The 21,272-nt window shown below is 43.2% G+C and overlaps 3 protein-coding genes across 4 annotated transcripts in view; 1 reads left to right on the forward strand and 2 right to left on the reverse strand.

Moving 5' to 3' along the window:
- The window catches only part of BTK (Bruton tyrosine kinase), a 32,304-nt gene extending 28,518 nt beyond the window's left edge, over positions 1-3,786 (reverse strand). For both annotated transcript variants that reach the window (XM_004777150.3, XM_004777151.3), the window contains exon 1: positions 3,638-3,786. The gene's annotated coding sequence lies outside the window, so the exon portion shown is untranslated. The remainder of the gene's footprint in view (positions 1-3,637) is intronic.
- LOC101694119 (60S ribosomal protein L36a) lies at positions 3,587-10,165 on the forward strand. The gene is made up of 6 exons (XM_045085345.1): positions 3,587-3,658; positions 7,309-7,488; positions 7,908-8,013; positions 8,212-8,279; positions 9,587-9,709; positions 10,016-10,165. Exons 1-6 carry the CDS (start codon positions 3,587-3,589, stop codon positions 10,034-10,036), a joined length of 570 nt encoding a protein of 189 aa, XP_044941280.1. The 3' UTR covers positions 10,037-10,165.
- Positions 10,166-12,005: 1,840 nt separating this feature from the next.
- GLA (galactosidase alpha) lies at positions 12,006-21,082 on the reverse strand. Its single transcript, XM_045085308.1, has 7 exons — positions 20,811-21,082; positions 16,905-17,079; positions 15,732-15,909; positions 15,087-15,178; positions 13,312-13,473; positions 12,905-13,102; positions 12,006-12,516 (listed from the first exon to the last, which is right to left on the reverse strand). Exons 1-7 carry the CDS (start codon positions 21,002-21,004, stop codon positions 12,253-12,255), a joined length of 1,263 nt encoding a protein of 420 aa, XP_044941243.1. The 5' UTR covers positions 21,005-21,082; the 3' UTR covers positions 12,006-12,252.
- Between the last annotated feature and the right edge of the window lie 190 nt (positions 21,083-21,272).

The following is a 21,272-nucleotide window of genomic DNA, read 5'->3' on the forward strand; positions in this document are numbered from 1 at the left end:
GAATTAGCAACTGTCTGAAATTAGAATAGGTATGATGGGCTAAATTTAGCTTCTCCCCGAATCTCTTCTCAGTCCCAAGAAGCATCTCTCAGGTTCCGATTGAGATTTTCACTGAGAATTCCTTGGCCTGGGAACCAGAAGAGACATCTTCTTTAGAATATAACCATAGCAACAAAGAAACCAAATTACTCTTGCTAAATTCCCAAGAAGCTCTAGTCATTATTTGATAAACTTCATGGTCAGTGTAACAGGTGACCAAATTTGTGGTGAGGCCCTCCAGCCAAAATCAGTTTTCTGGCTGTGTGTTTCCCAGGGAACTTCTCACCTCCTGCAGTCCTCTCTAAGAGGTCTTGGGTCTCTGGTTCTTCTTCAGCTTCTTGTCATGTTAACATTGACCATGAGAGCCAGATGGTTAATCTGAAGTCTGCACTCAGCATCAGACTGGTGGTAATACTTTCAGCACTGTCCCTCTGCTCTGAGGGTGACTCCTGTGGTGTCCATTTTTAGCTCTGGACTTGAGAGGCACTTTGGCCTTCTCTTTAGGTTCAGTTTTTGTTTTCCCTGGCTTAAACATATGCTGTGTTTTCTCTTTCAATAGTAAATGAACACATTTAATTATAAAAAATGTTTCAAGGATAAGAATATTAAAAAGAAAATCTCAATTACAAGCTCATTTTGCAAAGGCATTAATCTTGGGGCATATTGCGTGCATTTTGCATTTTGAAATATATTGACAAAGTAGTTTCCAGAGGTATTTTATCAATTTCCACTCCAGACAGCAGTTTTTGAGAGTCTGCTTTTCCCATTCCTTTATTTATTTTCAGCTCCATTTCTAGTCAGTTTTTTCACTCTGTTTTTATTGCTGACTAGTCTGCTTTTTCATTGAGCCAGTGATCTGGAACTCCAGTGTATTCCAACCTACAACTTGTCTAAAATTTAACTTATCTTGACTCTCTAGAATCTTGTCTTCTAAGGATGAGCTAATTGACTATAGTTTATTGTTTTTAGGGATGCAAGGCTGTGAGATGAGCTTGACGTTCAGATAAGCAACATTAACTCTCAGGGCATCTGGTTGATGCTTCTCCGAGAGTAAGAAGGAAAGCCTGGGATTAAGGATTTTGTGTTTCAAACACCCTGTGTCAGTGCACATGAACCTCTATAGAAACTGAAAGTCACACGTGGCCTATTTGTTTCAGGGTCCTCAGAGGAGTTCTCTCTCTCCCTCCCCTGATGGTTTCATTTGCATAACCAAGCAGCTTTGGAGTGAATTAGGTCAATGTCTTGTTTCTAGCTTCTTGTTGAATACTGCCTCACTGAAAATTCTAGCTCTCCCTTATTCCCAGGAGTTAGCAATTGGCCTCAGCGTAGCATCTTTGGGCAAACAGCAGCAGGGATCTGGCAACTTTTTGGAGAACATCTGAACTTGTTTTCAAAAGGCATGTCTTCCCCTTACACCTAAGTCACTTCCTGGTATGGGTTGAGTCCGCTGAAAGGAAAGTCTCTGTAGGAGATTTGTTCAAATGGAAATAGTATATCATGGTGATGATAATTTAAAATTGCACTGAGACCCTTGAAGTGGATGGAAAATTGCACTGTTTCTCACCATAAAGAGTTCACAAAGGGCTCCAGACAAACACATCACTGGCCATAAGCAACAGAATTTGGGCTTTAACACAAACAGTTTAAACAGTTTGGCTATAAAGGAGGTCAGAACAGAGCAAACAGGGTTAGCCTTAAGGGATAGTGTTTTGGTTGAATGTTTTAGGTTCCATGAGTATTTGCATTTTGTGGCTTATTAGGAGGATGGCATTGTTTTATCAAATAACTGAGGCTCCCAAGAGGCTATAGCACCCTGGTTTCAGGGGCTTGGCATGCAAAAGGAGGGAAGGAGCAGAGCTAGAACACAGCTAACAGTACAGAGGACAGTCCCTCAGCTTTATAGAGCCCACCTCTGGGCTTTGCTGCTGTTCTGCGTCTGGAAACCCACAACATGCCATAGAGATTTGGAGCTTGGAGAACTGGGTGATCAGGACACTGGGCCAGGACTGGGGCGTCTGGGTGGCTCAGTAAGTTAAGTGTCTGCCTTTGGCTCAGGTCATGGTCCCAGGGTCCTGGGATCGAGCCCTGCATTGAGCCCCACATCAGGCTCCCTGCTCAGCTGTGAGCCTGCTTCTCCCTCTCCAACTCCCCCTACTGTGCTCTCTCTCTCTGTGGCAAATAAATAAATAAATAAAGTCTTTTTAAAAAAGTTAATTGGGGATGCCGGGGCGGCTCAGTTGGTTGGGTGGCTGCCTTTGGCTCAGGTGATGATCCCAATGTCCTGGCATCAAGTCCCACATCGGGCTCCTTGCTCCGCAGGGAGCCTGCTTCCCCCCAACCCTCTCTCTGCCTGCCTCTCTGCCTGCTTGTACTCTATCTCTCTGACAAACAAATAAATAAAATCTTTTTAAAAATAAAAATAAAATAAGAAAGGAAATTGGACCAGGATTCCATTTGGAGGTCTAATAGCTCATCCAAGGATGTCTTGATCAGGGCCACCAACCACTTTTATTCTACATGCCACACCATCTGCCCTAGGCAGAGCCGCTCAGGCAGTATAAAAATCAGAGCAAACATGGAGATATTAGCACTTACAATTGCCAGGCTTTAACCGTTTTGTATATATTAACAGAGTTACTATTCATGACAATCCTATGGGGAAGGTACTAGAAAGGGAAAGGAAAGGGCAGGAATAATCTAATGCAATTCAACAACTGTTCATTAAGCTCTGAACCTATTCCCGGGAATGCGGTAATGAACGAGATAAAAGGAGGGTGTATAGGAAGATGGAATACAAGTAGAGAGAGTAGGGGGAGAAAAAGGAGTAAGGGGACGGAGAGGGGGGAAAGGAGAGGAGGAGAGAAGAGAAAGGAAGAGGAGAAATGATGAAGACAAAAGAAAGCCGTGCACATGGCAGGCAGTGCTAATAGGAAAAACTGGCCCCATGACCTCAGGGGTCAGCCCCACTGTTTGGGCTGAGGATGAGGCTAATTTCTTCTGGCCCAGTCTGTCACCCACATCACCACGAGGCTGGCACACACAATCCTTCCAATAAGCCAGCTCTGCTCCTGGCAACAACGGCCCGAATTAGCCCATGGCAGGCAACTTCCCCCCAGGGTTAGCCTGGGCTTCTCCCCAGTTTACAAAGGCACGTGAGCTTTTACTGTTCTCTCAATGTGCCTCTTAGATTTTCTTTTCCTAAGGGCCTCTGGACACAAATCTACCTTTTGCATCTTCAGGCAGTATTTGACCAAATGGCACATTTGTATCCTCCTGCCATCGCCAAGATTCCTCTTTTGCCAAGGTTTGCAAGGGTGTCCACTTCCAACAGTTGCTACCTGTTCCAGTGGTACCCTCATGTCCCTCTTTGCTCTTCTTCTTCCCCCCACAACCTGACTCAGAAGGAACCCTTCAGTCCCTTCTGATCATCGGGAAGGGCTGCCAGGGCCTTGCACTGATGACATTGCTACCCTCTGTCAGCCTCCTTTTCGGGCAAGACTATATGGCACGAGCCATGCTTTCTCTCCTGCCTTGGGGGGCGGTCCCCATGAAAAGGATTTGCGGCGGCTGCCCAGCCCTTGCCATACCCCAGACCCACCTCAGTCCTGACTTAATGCAGGTAGCTTCCCAGATGCATTGAGATGCCAGGACTTTGAAGGTGTAATTCGATCTCAGAAGACACTGGCCCTGGAGACATATTCTTACAGTCCAGAGAGGAAGGACAGTCTGAGCAAACCCCACCCTTTCACAGCCACTCAGTTCCCTTTTTTTGTTTCCTGACTTAAACCAATGCCTTTTTTTTCTTCTTCTCAGCAGCATGGTATCTGGTTCCCTGCTGCTGTCCTTATCCCCCCACCCAACCCCCAACTGTCCCCGCCCTTCATTTGCTTGGGACCTCTGACACTCCTGTCTTGAATGTGCTCTTGAAAGTGTTCTGCTCAACATTACTGGGGCCACTGAGACTCTAGATGGGGCTGGGTTGGCAAACAGGTCACCATGCTGACCTCCCCAAGGTAAAGGGACCTGGTACCCTAAAGATCTGTGGGGATAATCAGCAGAGAGCGGAGACTTAGAGGAAGGACAAGAAATGCAGACCTGCAAAGACAAAACAAAGGGTCTAATGAGGGAGAATGTCTTCAGAGCCTCCTGTCCTTGAAGGCAGTGGACATTGGGGGGTCACACCGTTACTCTTGATAAGGAAAGATGGAGGGTGCTCACAAAAGGGACCCCAAAGTGCAGAACCTGAGAGAGAGAGGTAGAGACAAGACTTCCCCCTGCTGAGTCATTTTCTAAGAAAGCCTTTTTTCCCCCTACAGATAAAAATGTCTGAATGTAAGCCCACACAAAGACTTGTGCCCTTCCCCATTTTCTGTGGATGTTGATTTTCTCCCTTTCAAATTTGGCCTCAGGGATTAACTCTTCATGTACACCTTTCTCTTTAACTCTGTAAACCCATGAACCCAAGTAAACACGTCCCTCAAAGCCCGAATGTGTCCTCAGCTACTTCCTAGCCTATGTCTAGCCATAGTCATCTCTCGGAGCCTTCTCCTAGAAAATGCAGCTGGTCGTGGCTGCCGACCAGGATGGCAGCATGGCCCCGGCTGACTGGTCTGCAAGCCCACCTTGACACAGGGGGCATGGCCATGTTCTCGCCCCCAGGTGCTGGATCTTAACATAGGAACAGATCACAGATCTCACCAGAAGTCTGTCTGTCAGAGTTTTTAAGACAACAAGGTGTTTTTTTTTTTTTCTAAAGCATTTTGTAGGAATGGTAGAGTGGGTAATCCTCACATCTGCACAAGATAGATGGGCAATAAGTCTTGCATGATCTCACTATATCATTGACAACATACATCGTCTTACTAGCCACCTCTGAACAGCTGCTCTAGTCTCCTGTCTGAGAGTCGCCATCACAGACATTTTCCTTCCCTCCCCCTTTCTTCAGTCAGATGCTCACTGTTGTCACCTGGCCCATCTCTTCACAAGATCCATCTTGGGGTGGAGATTGGAAATTGATAGGCATACAGTGGAGGATCTGGACAAGGGAGAATGGGACAGGGGATAGGGTAAGATAGACCTAGGCAATTTTTTTAACCATCTTCCCACGAGCCCTTCCTTAACACACTTGTCTAGATGATCGAAGGGCTGCACCCAAATAGTGCAAATAAATGGCCTAGTGTCACCTCAAAAGAGTTCCAAGGTAATATAAGGTTCTGGTTTTGGTAGTATCCTGCTTAACATTTTTCCTAATGAGCTTTGAGGAAGATACAGAAAGTAGCCTAGCTAATTTGTGAATGCTACAACGCTCTCGGGGGCAAGACTGGGTGATGGAACCAGAGCAATCAGTTTGTAAAAAGATCTTGATCACCTGGTATGAAGAGCAAGTGTATTTTACCAGAGCTAAGGGTCATGTCCTGTAATGGGGCACTGAACTGAACTTTAAAAGACTCCAGGTGAAGGTGGAATAGCAGTAGGATTTGTGCAAATGGTTCAGAGGTTTTTGCTGATAGTAATGAAGAGAAACGTCATGTCAGTAACATGGCTGCCAGAAAATCCAAGGTGAAAATAGGCTTCCTGTAAAATATCTAGATAGAGGAAAGTAAATAGGCCACCTACTCTGCAAGGTCAGGCCATATCTAGACTCCTGTGTTCAGTTCTGGCGCCTCATGTTAGGGAAAATTAATGAGCAGGAGCATGTCCAAAACACAGACCAGGATTAGTGAAGGGAATCAAAGCCAAAGCCATGCCATACAAGGTGTGATACAAAGATCTAAGGTTGACTAAGAGGGGCCATGTTCACTGTCTTCATAATTCCATGTTACTAACATCAAAAGCCTCTAGAAGCCCCTCAAAGTCCAGTGAGACTGCCTAAGAGCCCAAAGAGAAGAATATGCTGAAACTATGGGCTGGCTGTCCGGCAAAGAAACTTTTAGGAAATGTAGTAGCAGGTAGGGGTACTGTTTTCATTATCTCCTTCCCAGAGACCACCCAACAAAAAGGGGATAATCTGAGAGTCAGCTCTGGACCCCTGGGTGTTCCTGGAGAATTATGCAAGCAGGAGACCCCAGGCTTTCATAGTTCCTTAGCCCCTAATCACTGGTACCCCTTCCTGAGTCCCTGCTCAGTTCTTCATCAACCTCTACCCTGGTTGCACTGTGTGATGACATGGTTAGGTGCAAGGCTGTGGTGCTAGAAACTACCTGGGATGAAATTCCAGCTCCACGAAATAAACACCTGTGTTGTGCCTCAGTTTCCTCACCTGTTAAATATTAGTAATGGCACACAGTGCATGGGGTGGTTTGGATTACAAGAGGTAGTAGATGAGGTGTTTAGGAAAACGCCTGGTATATATTAAGTGCTCAGTAATTGTTAACTATTATAATTTCCAGGCCACAACAGACATACTGTATAATGGTAAAGAAACCCAGGCTCTGGAATCAGATCACCTGTGTTTGTGTCCTGGTTCCACTAAATACTATCTACAGTGGGCAAAATGTTGATGATCCTACGGCCTCAATTTTCTTATCTTTAAAATGGGTATGATAGTACCACCTACATCCTGGAGTTACTGTGAGAATTTTATGAGACAATCCATTTTAAATACTCAGTACCCTGCAGTCTTTCTCTGCTACACTCTTGAAACCTAGCACATGACTTCTGCCAGGTATGCAGGGAAAGGAAGAGATGCTGGATATTTTTTTTTTATCTCTTGGCCTGTTGATTGTTATTGTGCGAGCTGAACAATTTCATTGTCACGTTTCAGGGCAGCCAACTTGTTCCTTCAATAAAAGGGGGCTGCTTGAATGCCGATCCTTCATACTGTTTTACAAAGTACTTTCTAATTATAAATTTATGAGACTGATTATTTTGTTACCGTGTCCCTGCCCTAGCAGCCCAACACAGAATAGGAATTCAATTAACATTTGTGGGATGATCCAAACAGCCATGTGATAAATGAATTAGAGCACTGGCTCCCTCCAAGCCTTCAGTTAACCAGTAGTTCCCTGTCAAAAATAGTCCCAGTGTCCTTGATATGAAACAGTAACAGAACCTGGGTGTGTAGGGCTCCTCCCTTTGATCCTAGTCCTCGCTTCCCTCGGAGATTGGGACAGGGACGCCCAAAGGTCTAGAACGAGCACTGTTTCCCTCGTTCAACGCTGCTCCCTAGCGGCGTCCGCCAGAAGCGATGAAGTGAGGAAGAACTGCAAAGCTTGGGCACCTGACCCAGGTCAAAGATAGGATCGGCCTCAGGCCTAGCCCTTCCTTAAGCTCCTATCCACGGCTCCGAAGCGAGTCCTCTCAGCCGCCAGAGGGCGGTGCTCACAGAGCCTTAGACTCTATGGTCCTTCTCGCCACTCCCATGAGCAAGAGCGACCAGAAACCTCCTATATACTTCCGTTTCCGGGCACGTCTCTTTCTTTCTGTGTGGATTGCGCTCTCGCAAACATGGTAGGATTTGGGGAGCGGGCCTGGTAACATCCAGCTTAATCTTTCCACCCCCTTCGACGGAGGCCGACCCAGGCTGGCTTTAGGTCCATTCGCGGACTCGTTGTACCAAAGAAACCCAGCGCTGCTGGGATCGGCCCCGAAGGCACTGGGCTTCGGGGTCAGGAAATGAAGTGATGGGATCAAAGAGGTAGACTAAGCCGGGGTTGGAGGGAACATGCACGCTCTCCACTTCGGGGCCCAGTGAAGGCCGCTGGACCTGAAGCACATGGCGGCTGTACCACCTTCTAGTCAGGTGGTGTGTGCTCGTGAGGACTGAGAGTCGAGCCTTCGGGGGAGGTCTTAGGTTCGGCTGGGTCGTTAAGGGCGTTGTGCAAAGGGTATCTGATAACGCTGCTCGTTCTGAACGGTTTCTTTACTAGGTGAACGTTCCTAAAACCCGCCGGACTTTCTGCAAGAAGTGTGGCAAGCACCAACCCCACAAAGTGACACAGTACAAGAAAGGAAAAGATTCTCTTTATGCCCAGGGTAAGACGGCCTGTATGTAATTTGGTTTTAATTATTCAGGAACTAGTGGAATACATACACCGTGCCGTGCCCCGTCCCTCACTGCCACTTGGGTATTGTTTTTCTGCTGGAAAACCCAAGATAAAACGTGTAAGAAGACTTCGTGTGGCAGTTGTGATTATCTTTGGTATGTTGTAACAAATAACCTCATTCTTCCAGGAAAGCGGCGTTATGATAGGAAGCAGAGTGGCTATGGTGGGCAGACGAAGCCTATTTTCCGGAAAAAGGTTAGTAGTAATTACCATTTGACATGCTTCTGTAGTAAAGACTTTGCATTTTTCTCTAGCCTAAATACAGTACAGGTGTGTGTTTTCATAGTTTCAGCGATTCCCTACGTTACCTGCAGTGACCCATCTAGGAGGCAGTGTAGCTATGAGCGCAACCCCGGTCTGACTCTAGTCAGACTCTAGTCTACAATCTTGCAATATCTTGGTGTTTTATTATTTTTGTCCTAACCTTTTTGAAGAGGCAAAATTAAGTTAAGAGGAATGTGCTCTAATTTCCCAAGGACTGAAGTTTCAGTACACCAGTGAATCCTTTCTTCGTTACCTTTCATACCCTAGTGAATCTTCAGCCCTTGCTTGCAGTGAGAATTGCTCTCTTACTTTGCTTCTCAGTTCAGAAGCCTGCATACTGCAACCAATCTCGTGAGGCTTTCAGAGTTCTTAAAATCATCATGTAAGCCTTCCACTGCACTTCTGAATTCTCCTGTCCTCATCCAGGCCAAATGAGTTTCTGTTCTGCCCTAGGTGATCTGGTGCCCCTTAAAGTACATAGTGCCTGGAACAGCATTCCTGTGAACACAGCATTTCTTTTGGTGCTTTGCTCATTCAGCCTCCTGCCAGAAAGTACTAAGGAATAACAGTTGTGTTCATTTAGGTGCCATAAATGGTTTGAGCTCAAGGTGGTAAAGATTGCCTTTTCGCATTTGGCTAACTTCTTTAGAAGGTGGGAAGATTTTGCCTAGGCTTTGGTTTTTTGGAGAACTGTGAATAGGCAGAAGTAGAATTCTGATTATAGGAGTAGTCTTAAAAAGTTGATTCCTGTACCTTGAGTTAAATAGATACAGTTGAATACACATAAATTGTAGACATAATTTTAGGTAGTCTCTAGAGAATTGATAAATCTGAAGTAACAATTATTAAATTCTGCTTATTGAGAAAGTTGTGTTCAGTTCATGGTTTCAGGGATTTGGTTGACCCATTTTTGTTTGTGGGGAATACAAGTATGTAGAGCTGGTGAAAGGCCACAAGTTCAAGGTGGTGTGATAAATGACCATTTGGAAAGAAGCTCTTCAGGGTGTTTGATGGGAATAGAGGATTTGATGGCAATTAGATGATCTACCTTTGCTATTAAATTTCTTCTTAAATGCACTGATTCTCACATTTCTGTTTTCTCCCCATAGCTAAAGACAAATTGCTAAAACTGTCATTTGCAAAGCTTCCCTTTAAGTAGTACTTAACCCAACAGTCCTCCGTTTTGAAGAAAGATTTTCTGCAGTGATTTATGAAAGGATTGACTTCATTTTTTCCAGGCTAAAACTACAAAGAAGATTGTGCTGAGGCTTGAATGTGTTGAGCCCAATTGCAGATCTAAGAGAATGCTGGCTATTAAGAGATGCAAACATTTTGAACTGGGAGGAGATAAGAAGAGAAAGGTATATAATTGCAGGTGGAAGGGTGCAATCTTTCCTGTTGGGTGAGGTGAACATTTCTCTCCACTTAACTGATGGTGGAATCCGGAACGGGGCAATCCTCATAAAAATAAGTAGATCCATAGCTGAAGGTATGAGGTTTTGGTATAATGGTTTTGGTGTTGGTTTTGGCATGAGTAGTAGAGGGATAATGAGGAGACTTAATTAAAAGGAGGTGATCCCTTTAGGGGGATAATTGTGTACTTGAGAGAGTAGAGGTTCTTTGCAAAATTAAAAAAAAACTCACTTTTTTTTTCTGTTCCATTACAGGGCCAGGTGATCCAGTTCTAAACTTCATATTTTTATATTATGAAGACAGTAAAATCTTGAGGTTATGTTCACTTCATTTGGTTGCAGTTGGTCTTTTAAGATGGAAATAAAGTACTGGCATCAATAAAATTCCTCTCATGGGGCAGTTTATGCTTGAGTCTTCTGGGTACTTTATTTTGGATTGAATTTGGTGGTTGAACATCCAGTTTGGCACTTAAGTTACATGAGCTTTCATGGGATTCCTTTTGCTGTTAAACAAGGGTTATTATCATGGGATGTAAGTAGAGTCCCATGGTAACTATCAATTATACCCATAGTGAACGTAAAGTTTACCTAGAGTGAAATAATTTCTCTCCTATACCCTTGCTACTTCAGTCCTTCAGTGAGGAATTTAGGCTGTTTTTATGCACAGCATACTGTATGGAGCACACTATATTCTATATTCTCAGACTTAACGCTAACATTGTTCAGACCTTTTGACATAACCCCCCAGATTTCAAAGTAGACATAAATTCTCATGTTGAAATAACAGCAGAAGATAAAATTTCTAGTGAATTAAGCTGCCTGGCAGAATTTAACAGGGATATATGCTGATTTTTAAAGACGTCTAATCATTGCAAATTTTATATTTTTTAAGATTGATTTTATTTGACAGAGTACCAGTAGGCAGGGAAGCAGGCTCCCTGCTGAGCATAGAGCCCGATGTGGGGCTTGATCCCAGGACCCTGAGATCATGACCTGAGCCGAAGGCAGAGGCTTAACCTACTGAGCCACCGAGGCACCCCTGTATACTTGATTCTTTTTTATTTCATTTTTTAATTTATTATTTTTGTATACTGATTCTTAACTGATGTTCAGCTTTTCATACTTGTGCAGCAAAACTGGAGGCAAAACATAGAAGCTATACCTTTTGGTGACCAAGTACATCTCAGTGGGATGGAGCAGTTCCAAACTGCCTTGTTTCCGTGGGTGATTAAGTCTGGGCTTGCCAGTTTTAGCAAATGATTACTCCAATTTTATTTACAATAAATGGAAATCACCTGACCGGCAAAGGAATTGTTAACAACATGCACTTTGTATTTGGAGGGTCCCTTGCTAATTTTGTGCTATTGCACATTCAGATGGTGGAGCTGCTGCCTTTGGTTCTGTGAGAGAAGGCTCATTGTGAATGGAGAGGGGATGAGCAGGCTTGAAGCTTTGACTACAGATTGGTCCTCAGGCAAATGGTAGGGAAAGAAGATTCTAATGTCTGGAAATGCCTTTAAAATGATCCATTCCCTGTGGCACCTGGGTTGTTCAGTCACTTAAGTGTCTGACTTGATTTTGGTGCAGGTCATGATCTCTGGGTTATGAGATCGAACCCCACATCAGGCTGGGTGCAGGGCCTGCTTGGCATCCCCTTTCCTTCTGCACCCCCTCTTAAAAAAAAGGATCCATTTCCACATACCCCAGGCTGAAGGTCACTGCCTCGTCACATCCTGGAAAGGAGGCAGCTTAAAGGGGAGAGGGTGTTCTGGCCAGAGATCATAATGGAGCAACTACTGCTTGTGAAAGTAAGCCACCTGCATTTGTTGGCTCTAGATTGCAAAAAACCTTAGGATTTAGAAACCTGTGTGGTGGAATGTTTGAGATGGTTCCATAAAGATTCAGTAATGTGGTCTCTTGGGTTGCCTCTGTAGGTTATTCCTGCTGGGGTGTTAGCTTTGTTTTTGTCTTCCCTTTGGGCTAAGATTATACTTAAAGAGTGCCATCCAAGCACCTCAGTAGGTAGTAGTTTAAGGGTTAAAAGTCTGGGCTGAAATCTTGCCTATAGTTGTGTAGTGGATAAGTACCTACCTCTGTTGGTGAGGATTCAAATGGCTCGATAGTTCATATATCTAGAACAGTGCCTGGCACATACTATAGTGCCCAATAAATTACAGCTATTATTTAGCAATTTGTTTCAAAAGCCTTTCCCCAAAATGTTTAGAAATACCTTTGCAAGTTTTTCTTACGGTCCACTGTGGAAAATTTTATTGAAGGAAAGAAGGACAGCTAAAGTGGGAATGTAAGGGAAGGGATACACCAGTGGGGGAGTCAGTTTGGCAACAAAACACACATTTTTTTCCCTTTTAAAGTAGGGGCTTAAACTCATGACCCTGAGAGAAAGACCTGAGCTGAGACAGAGTCAGACACTTAATCAATGAGCCATAGGAGCCACAACAAAATACGTTTTAAAGAAGGTTTTTTAGTGTAGTCTAGGTTGCTGCCAGCTGAAGTAAGACGGTGCCTGTGGGATTTATCTTGGTCTTTAAATCTGAAGTCCACTGATAAAACCCAAGCTCTCTCTTCTCAGGCAGGAGCTGTGTGATCATGCAGTCAGGAATACAGGCCAGCCCCTGTCCCAGCGAAGCAATAGAGATGGTATGAAAACGAGGTCCACCAATCTCCTGCAGGTTTACCATAGCCACAGCCCACGCTAAGTCTGAGAGAGGGCGTTCCCACACTTCAATGTTGTCTTCCTGAAAAGTAAGCCAAGAAAATAGGTGTGAGAGCTTGGTAACAGCAAGAAGCTGCCTTGTTGGTAGTGGTACTCAGTATTATTGTCAGAACTACTGAGCACTTCTGGGAAAAATTAAAATCCTACAGCATGCTTTGGCAATAAGGTAATGGTCAGCAAAAAAAGGAGCCTCATTACTGATTACAACATGAAGATTAAAAGTAAATATTCTCAAAAGATGAGTGCACATCCTCTTATTTAACAGATTTAGGCCCAGGACAATGTGGTACTTGGGCATAAGGCCATTCCATCTTAAAACGCACAAACATTTAGATGAACCGTAAACTAGAAGGCAAGAGTATGTTCCTGGCCAATTCCTATTTTCTCCCATACAACATTATTTACTGTACCTTTCTAAGCCGGTACCCCTGCTTGCCCAAGGGGTCTTGGTTGATGGCAATTACATCCTTATTCTGAAGGAGGGCTTTGGCTTGAGGGCTGATGTGTCGGAGGTCATTGGACATGAGTAATGGAGCGGCCATGATAGCCCACAGGGCCATCTGAGTTACCTGCTGATCCCAGCTGAGGCCAAAGTTACCAATCACTAACTGGGACAAAGAAGAGCAAGAATTTAAATTAAAAAAATGAAACATTTTCAAAGTTACCTAGACATAAGCCACTTTCTATGGCACCCTGCTCTGAGTATTCTCAGGTAAGGCCTGCTTCCAGGAATTTTTCCCTTCTGATTTACCTTGAAAAATCAAATAGGAAACAGGTCCACTGCATGGGCTTGAACAAGGAGGGCTCAGGTTCTTACCATATCTGGGTCATTCCAACCCCCTGGTCCTGCGACATCAACAATTCTCTTCTGGTTAGATGATGTCCAGGCCAAGATACTCTTTACACTTTGCCAAGAATCATATACATCCTCAAAATTTCTCCAGTGATTGCAGTACTGTCGGATTTCTGTGTAATTGGGCTGTGAAAACAGACATAACTCTTTTATTTACTTTCTACTACCATTCTTGCAACATGGAAACAGTCAAGTTTATAATGGAATTTCACTGTAAGAAGTCTACTTCAGAAGTAGGCCATATAACTTAAAATCTCTCCTTTAAATGGCTTTAATATTGTTTATGCTGGAAATTTGCCAAATGGTAACTAAGTATCAGGATTCTGAAGATTTTAACTTTTTTCACAACTTACTGGATTTTCACACTTTCTTAAAATAGACATGTATCACTTCTGTAATCAAATACTTAAAATGATCTGTATAAGTAAAAATAAAGGCTGCAAAATTACATAGGACAAATAAGCATAAGAGAAGGCAATCTGAATCCGAGGTACATACTTTATTAATGGAACGAATAACAAGTTTGTAGATAGGGAGAAAGAATATCAGGTTTACGATGCTGAGAAAGGGGAGAGTATTTTGCAGAGATTAGAAGCAAAGAACAGGGATTCATTCTATAAGTAATTATTAAACACTTACCATAAGCTAGGGATACAGTGATAAAGTCAGACAAGGTCCCTGCCCTCCTGGAGCTTACATTCTAGTGGGGGAGACAGACAATAAGCCAGTAAACAAATAATTCCATACAGTGCTAAGTTCTTACAAGGAAATTCAGCTGATCAATATGATAAAGAATAAATGGATAGAGGGCTATTTGAGAGTACAGAAGAGCTGTTTGAATATGTAGCATTTGGTTTGAGACTTAAACGTTAAAAGGAGACAGCCATTTAAAAATCTTGGATGAAGAATGTACCAGGCAGAAAACAAAATGCAAGTGTAAAGTCCCTGGGGCAGCAGCAGGCTTGTGTGTTTGAGGGAAAGAAAGAAAACCCAGTGCAGTCATGGAAAGAGGGAGGGTAGGCTGGATGAAGGCCAGGACCACATCAGTGGAGTGTGATTTTATTCTAAATGCAATGGGAAGCCAGTTACGGCTTTTTTAAGCAGGGGACTGATAGGATTTACATTTTAACAAGATCACTGTGGTGCTGCTTGGAAAACTGATGGCAAGATGATGGAGATGGACTAGGCTGAGCGGAGAGGATAGTGGCTGGAAGACCAGGGTGGATGCAACAGAGATGGAAAGAAATGGGCTGATTTGGGATGGGTTTTGTAGATAGTACTGACAGGATTGCTGGCGAATAGGCTGTGAACTGCAGAACAAAGGGAAGAATAAAAAATGACTGATTTCCGGGGCACCTGGGTGGCTCAGTGGTTTAAGCCTCTGCCTTCAGCTCGGGTCATGATCTCAGGGTCCTGGGATGGAGCCCCACATCGGGGTCTCTGCTCAGCGGGGAGCCTGCTTCCCTTCCTCTCTCTCTGCCTGCCTCTCTGCCTACTTGTGATCTCTCCCTGTCTATCAAATAAATAAAAATCTTTTTTTAAAAAAATGACTGATTTCCAAGATTAGAATTCAATTACAGCAGGGAAGAGGGTGAGAAGTGACTGGATCCTGAGAGAGATTGTAGGATGAGCCTGTTAAACAAGACTGGACGTTGAAGGAGACCCTTCAGTCTCCTTTGTTCTTAAGTTCTGAAAATCTATCAGCAAGGCTCTGTTGGATTGTGCGCTCACTAGCTCACCTTACGAAAAGGCCACATATAAAGGGGCCACTCACAGGAATACACAATGCTTCTGCCAGTCCTGTTCAGGGCCAAGGACATATGCTTATAACCTGTATGAGAAAACAATGGGTAAAATGAGGTAAAGAAAGGAATTTCCAGCTGGCGTTGTGTATTTTAAAAAGAGGCTGCCTGGAAGGGCTGTGGTTATATTTTAAACCAGGAGCAGTGATGGGTGGTTACTCTGTGATTAAATTGTGTTTAGTACCTCCCAGACTGCTGGGATTGTTCTCAGGAGGTAGTGTGGGATGGTGCATACACTGAGGAAAGGGAGGAATGTAGATGCTCTTTTCTCTGGAACTAACATTCCAGATGCTTTCCCAAGTGATGTTATGGAAAGTTATAATTACTATTTGTAATAAAGTCAGAGCCCTCCTGAATGAACTGTGCACATTATTAGCCATGATTAGGCATGCATGGATTTTACATGCATGCATGAAGGAATGCATGGACAAACTGAAAGAAAAGAGGTAGGAGCTCTGGCACATTGAGAATAATTATTTCCGGTGATGTGACTAAGCATTTAAAATGTGATGATGAGCTCTTTGGAATGCTCCAGTTACCCTGGCCTCCAAGTTTCTTCCTTTGCTCATGGGTAATTCATACCTTTTTCCAAATGTTCCACGCTGTCACAGTAACAACCATCAAATTTTAGCAGATCTACTCCCCAGTCAGCAAAGGTCTTGGCATCAATATCATAGTGTCCAAAACTCCCAGGGAAGCCTGCACAGGTTTTATTTCCAACATCTGCATAAATTCCTAGCTTCAGTCCTTTGCTATGAACCTGAAATGAGAGAAAAGGATCACCACAATAGAAGGGCAATCATGAATTAGAGAGAACCACTCTAGGCTGGGGGCACAGATAAGTATATTTCACTAGGAATCAGGGGCTTTTTTCACAAACCCCCAAAATTATCCAGATGAGTTAGCTGGGAGACAAAGTCTCCAATGTTGCTGAGTTCAAACTACATATGTAGGTTATGATACAGAACTAAAGGGAAAGCTATCACTCTTATCTTTTTCTAATGGGATCCTAAAAGTTACCTTTCCATGGCAGTGATACAATTATCTGGACAAAGACTCTCACCATGACCATACCTTAGGCTCCTCTGTGCCCTCTTCTCAAGTAGGTCTTACACTGTTTCAGCAAGAATCCTGCTAAGTCATCGCCTTACCCTTGATATCTAATCAAGTTTCTCATCCCCCTGCTCTTCATGTCTAACTCCTTGGCCTGCCTGCCTTTAGAGAGAACCCTCTTGCCCTTAATGTCTCCTCTTGGTAATTTTCCATCCACTGACCCCCTCAAGTCTGCTCACTGACTCTAAAACCCTACTCGTCTTTGTTGTATTTGAAATTGATCTTGGCTCTTTCCCTATTACAGTAGTCCTGAACACATCTGTCTTCATTGCCTTTAACTAGCATCCAGCTCTGTCACTCCTTAATTTCCAGAATATATTCCTTCTGTCTTTGACTTTATACTTACAATTGTAATAGCTTCACAAAGCATATGGAAATATATGCACACATTTCAAGACCCAAGTTCCCTTTTCCTCCTAGAGAATTCAGTGGTTTCAGAAAAAGGAGAACTTCTTCAATACTGGCCTCAAGTGCTACTGAAAGACTGGGATCTGCTGATGGCATGAAAATTCCATCTGAGAAACCTTACAATTTGATATTTAGATAATAGATGCTATTTTACTTTCTCAGTTTTTCTGAATAAGCTTCTGTAGAAAAGTGCTTACAGTCTCCTGAATGAAAGAGCATTATCTGTAAACTCACATAATCAGCAAGGCCTCGGATCCCACTTGGAAAGCGTTTAGGGTCTGCCTGAAGTCTGCCTTTTGAATCCCTTTTGGGAGCCATCCAACAGTCATCAATGCAGAGGTACTCATAACCTACATCCTTCCAGCCATCTGACTCCATGAGTTCTGCCATCTGCATGAAGAGCTTCTCACTGAAAGAGAAATTCCAAAAATTGTTGTAATTCATTGAACAAATAATAAGGCATCTTTTGCTTTTGCAAGTTTTTTTTTTCAACCCAGTTACTACCCAGTTCAATAGTAATCAGCAAGGTAAAATGGACTGGGGCCTTTTTAAAATTTCCCCCTGGCCAAATACTTCCATCCTAAGAACCTCAAACAATTAGGAATGAGAAATACATGAAATTGAAAAGATAATTAGAACTAAGATGAAAGTTCAGTAAAGTAAGAAACCACAAAGTTACTATAATCAACAGCTTCTTAGATATTAACAATAACCTGTTTGGAAAAAAAACCCAACAACAAGATACCACGCACAAGAGCAACTGAAAAAACAACAGAAAAACCTAAAACACCTAGAGATAAATTTAAGACATGTGCAGGATCCATATGAATAAAACTATAATGCTCCCAAATGATTTCAGTAAATGGAAAGATGTTATTTTGCTCTGGGATAAGAAAACTCAATATTAAAACACACTTTATACATTGTTTAAAATAGGCTCAACGCCAGTGTGGATCCTAACGTGGTGCTTGAACTCACGACCCTGAGATCAACACCTCAGCTGAGATCAAAAGTAGGATGCTTAATCCTACTGAGCCACCCAGGCATCTCTTATACATTTAACAAAATCCTGAAAAAACCCCAAAAGGACTTTTTTAATAAAAGATTTTATTTATTTATTTGACAGATAGAGAGAGAGAGATCACAAGTAGGCAGGCAGAAAGAGAGGGGGAAGCAGGCTCCCTGCCAAGCAGGTAGCCCGATGCAGGGCTCCATCCCAGGACCCTGAGATCATGACCTGAGCCAAAGGCAGAAGCTCAACCCAATGAGCCACCCAGGTACCCCCCCAAAAGGACTTTTTAAGGAACTTGGCAACATGGTTCAAAATTTCACCAGAGAGATAAAACATATGAACATTCTACAAAAGATAAATGAAACTGGTACAGTACCTGTAGCATTAGAATACACAAATCAATGGAATTAAAGAGAAAGTTCTGAAAGAGATCCTTCCAGCCATCTGGTATCATGGAATCTAGTATATACATATTTTTTAAGATTTTATTTATTTATTGAGAAAAAGAGTGAGAGCATATGCAGGGGTGGACGAGGAGGGGAGGGGCGGACAGAGAGGGAGAAGCAGGCTCCTCACTGACCCTGGAATCCTCACCTGAGCTGAAGGCAGACCCTTAACCAACTGAGTCAACCAGGTATCCCAGGAATTCAGTATATATCAAATGTGGCGTTCCTTATAGGAAAATAAGGTCCAGGTGGATTAATGTTTAAATATTTTAAAAATCCATTAAAAAAAAACTACTAGAAAATGTAGGTGACTATATTATCTTCGGGTAGGTAAAGACTTTCTCAACATGATGCCAGAGCCAGAAATCATAAAAACCAACATAAGCTGGAACCACCATTTTCATAATATATGATAGACCAAACACCCATACACACACAGCCCCAAAACCAAACCCAAAACATTTCAACTAAAAAATAATTAAGTGGAAATAAAAACACCAGATTGGCAAAGTTTTAAAAGAATGACAAAAATGCAGCGTTGGCCAGGGTGTGGGGAAATAGTCATTCTCATACACTGTTCTTGGGAATGCACATTTGTAAAACTCTTGGGGAGGATAGTTTGATATGTAACAAAATAGTTTGATATGTAACATACCTTTGGATCCAGTATTTACACTTTCAAGAAAGAATCTTACAATGTAAAAGGATGATTAACACAGCTTCACAATAATAAAAAAGAAATTAAAAAAGAAATTTGAAGAGCTTGAATAGCTATCAAGAGGAGGTTGCTTAAATAAATTATATACATATAATTTGCATTTGTGAAGCGCTTATTCTGTGCCAGGAAAACTTTATTTTCACTATAATTTTCTTTACTATCTACATTTATTTATTTATTTATTTATTTTTAAAATTTTTTATTTTTTATAAACATATATTTTTATCCCCAGGGGTACAGGTCTGTGAATCACCAGGTTTACACACTTCACAGCACTCACCAAAGCACACACCCTCCCCAATGTCCATAATACCACCCCCTTCTCCCAAACCCCCTCCCCCCAGCAACCCTCAGTTTGTTTTGTGAGATTAAGAGTCACTTATGGTTTGTCTCCCTCCCAATCCCATCTTGTTTCATTGATTCTTCTCCTACCCACTTAAGCCCCCATGTTGCATCACCACTTCCTCATATCAGGGAGATCATATGATAGTTGTCTTTCTCTGCTTGACTTATTTCGCTAAGCATGATACGCTCTAGTTCCATCCATGTTGTCGCAAATGGCAAGATTTCATTTCTTTTGATGGCTGCATAGTATTCCATTGTGTATATATACCACATCTTCTTGATCCATTCATCTGTTGATGGACATCTAGGTTCTTTCCATAGTTTGGCTATTGTGGACATTGCTGCTATAAACATTCGGGTGCACGTGCCCCTTTGGATCACTACGTTTGTATCTTTAGGGTAAATACCCAATAGTGCAATTGCTGGGTCATAGGGCAGTTCTATTTTCAACATTTTGAGGAACCTCCATGCTGTTTTCCAGAGTGGCTGCACCAGCTTGTATTCCCACCAACAGTGTAGGAGGGTTCCCCTTTCTCTGCATCCTCGCCAGCATCTACTATCTACATTTTTTTGCATTTTCATGCATTAGTTTTATTACCACATATAAAAATATAAAAATAAACCCACCACTACTTAGAAAAAAACGGAAAAGACAAAAAGAAATATGTGATGGGAAGTACATTCAGCATCCCTGTATTAAGCCACCACAGCTTTGAACTGTGCCTGTAAGCATCTGTGATTTATCTCCATTTATTTTGTGCATCATAGCCAAGAGAGGTTATATTTTGGGCCTGGGAATGCTCAAAAAATTCTCCATATAAATTAATGGTAATTCTTCACTTTAAGCCATTTCCGCTTATGGAACTCTCAACTTTTGGACACCAGGGGAAACCTTCATAAAGTTCCTCCAGGTCAATCTTCTAGCCAGATGCCACTAGCTAGGGTGGCTGGGGGTGGGGTATTTCAGAGACTCCCTGGTTCCTCTAAACTTCCTCCAGTTACAGCCAAGGAACCCCTGGCCCCCAAAGCAGAAGAAACAGCACGTGTCTTAGTCCTCTGTCTCTCCTACTCACCCCAGCTGTGGTCACTACCCGTGCGTGGCAGACAGAGGCCGAACATCTGTTCACAAGAAGGGCCTGAACAGAACTGGATGGTGAATGGATCAAGTTCCTAGTTGGGTGATCCAGCACGGAGAGATGGAGAAGCAGGGGCTGCTGGCCCGACTCCTACCGCAGGAGGGGTCACGCCAGAGAAAGTTTAGTTCTCGTTTCCAACCAGGGCAATTTGCTGGGGATAAAAAAGCAGCAGCAGGGGCGCCTGGGTGGCTCAGTGGGTTAAAGCCTCTGCCTTCGGCTCAGGTCATGATCCCAGCGTCCTGGGATCGAGCCCCACATCGGGCTCTCTGCTCAGCAGGGAGCCTGCTTCCTCCTCTCTCTCTGCTTACTTGTAATCTCTGTCAAATAAAGAAATAAAATCTTTAAAAAAAAAAAAAAAGCAGCAGCAGTAGGGCGGCCCTCCCTCAGGCTCAAATGTTCTCTCTGCGACCCTCTATCCTCCCAAATAGAGAAGATAAACTCACAGAAAGGCGAATGCAAGGGGGTACTCAATATCTCTCATACCTGATACAGGAATCCGGCTCTCCTTGGCAGTCAGTGTTGCACATGAAGCGCTCCCAGTGCAGCCAGCCCATGGTAGGAGTCATCGCCAAGCCATTGTCCAGGGTCCTGGCACCAGGGAAGCTCCAGAGAACCAGGGCCAGGAAGCGAAGTACTAGCAAGAAGCCTGACTGCGGCACTAGGCTTTTCAGCTTCATCGCCACCGTAATGCAGTATAAATTTCCACCGGTAATCTGGGCTTTTAAGTTTAACTTTAGAAGCGGACCAATCACCGGTGAGTTATTAAATACTGACGTTATTGTTTCTCAGGCAACTGGGACGGTTATCCCCAGAGGCGGACCAATGATCAGTCACGTAAAACACACCGGAACCAATCACACTCTGCCTTTCTCGATATTGGCCCGCCCTGTTTCTATACCAGAAGGAAGTGCGGCACTTTAGAGATCCCGAGTCTAAGCCGAGAGT

This window comes from Mustela putorius, unplaced genomic scaffold (genome assembly GCF_011764305.1).
Source record: "Mustela putorius furo isolate JIRA1106 unplaced genomic scaffold, ASM1176430v1.1 tig00000842_pilon_pilon_pilon, whole genome shotgun sequence".
Lineage (NCBI taxonomy): Eukaryota > Metazoa > Chordata > Mammalia > Carnivora > Mustelidae > Mustela > Mustela putorius.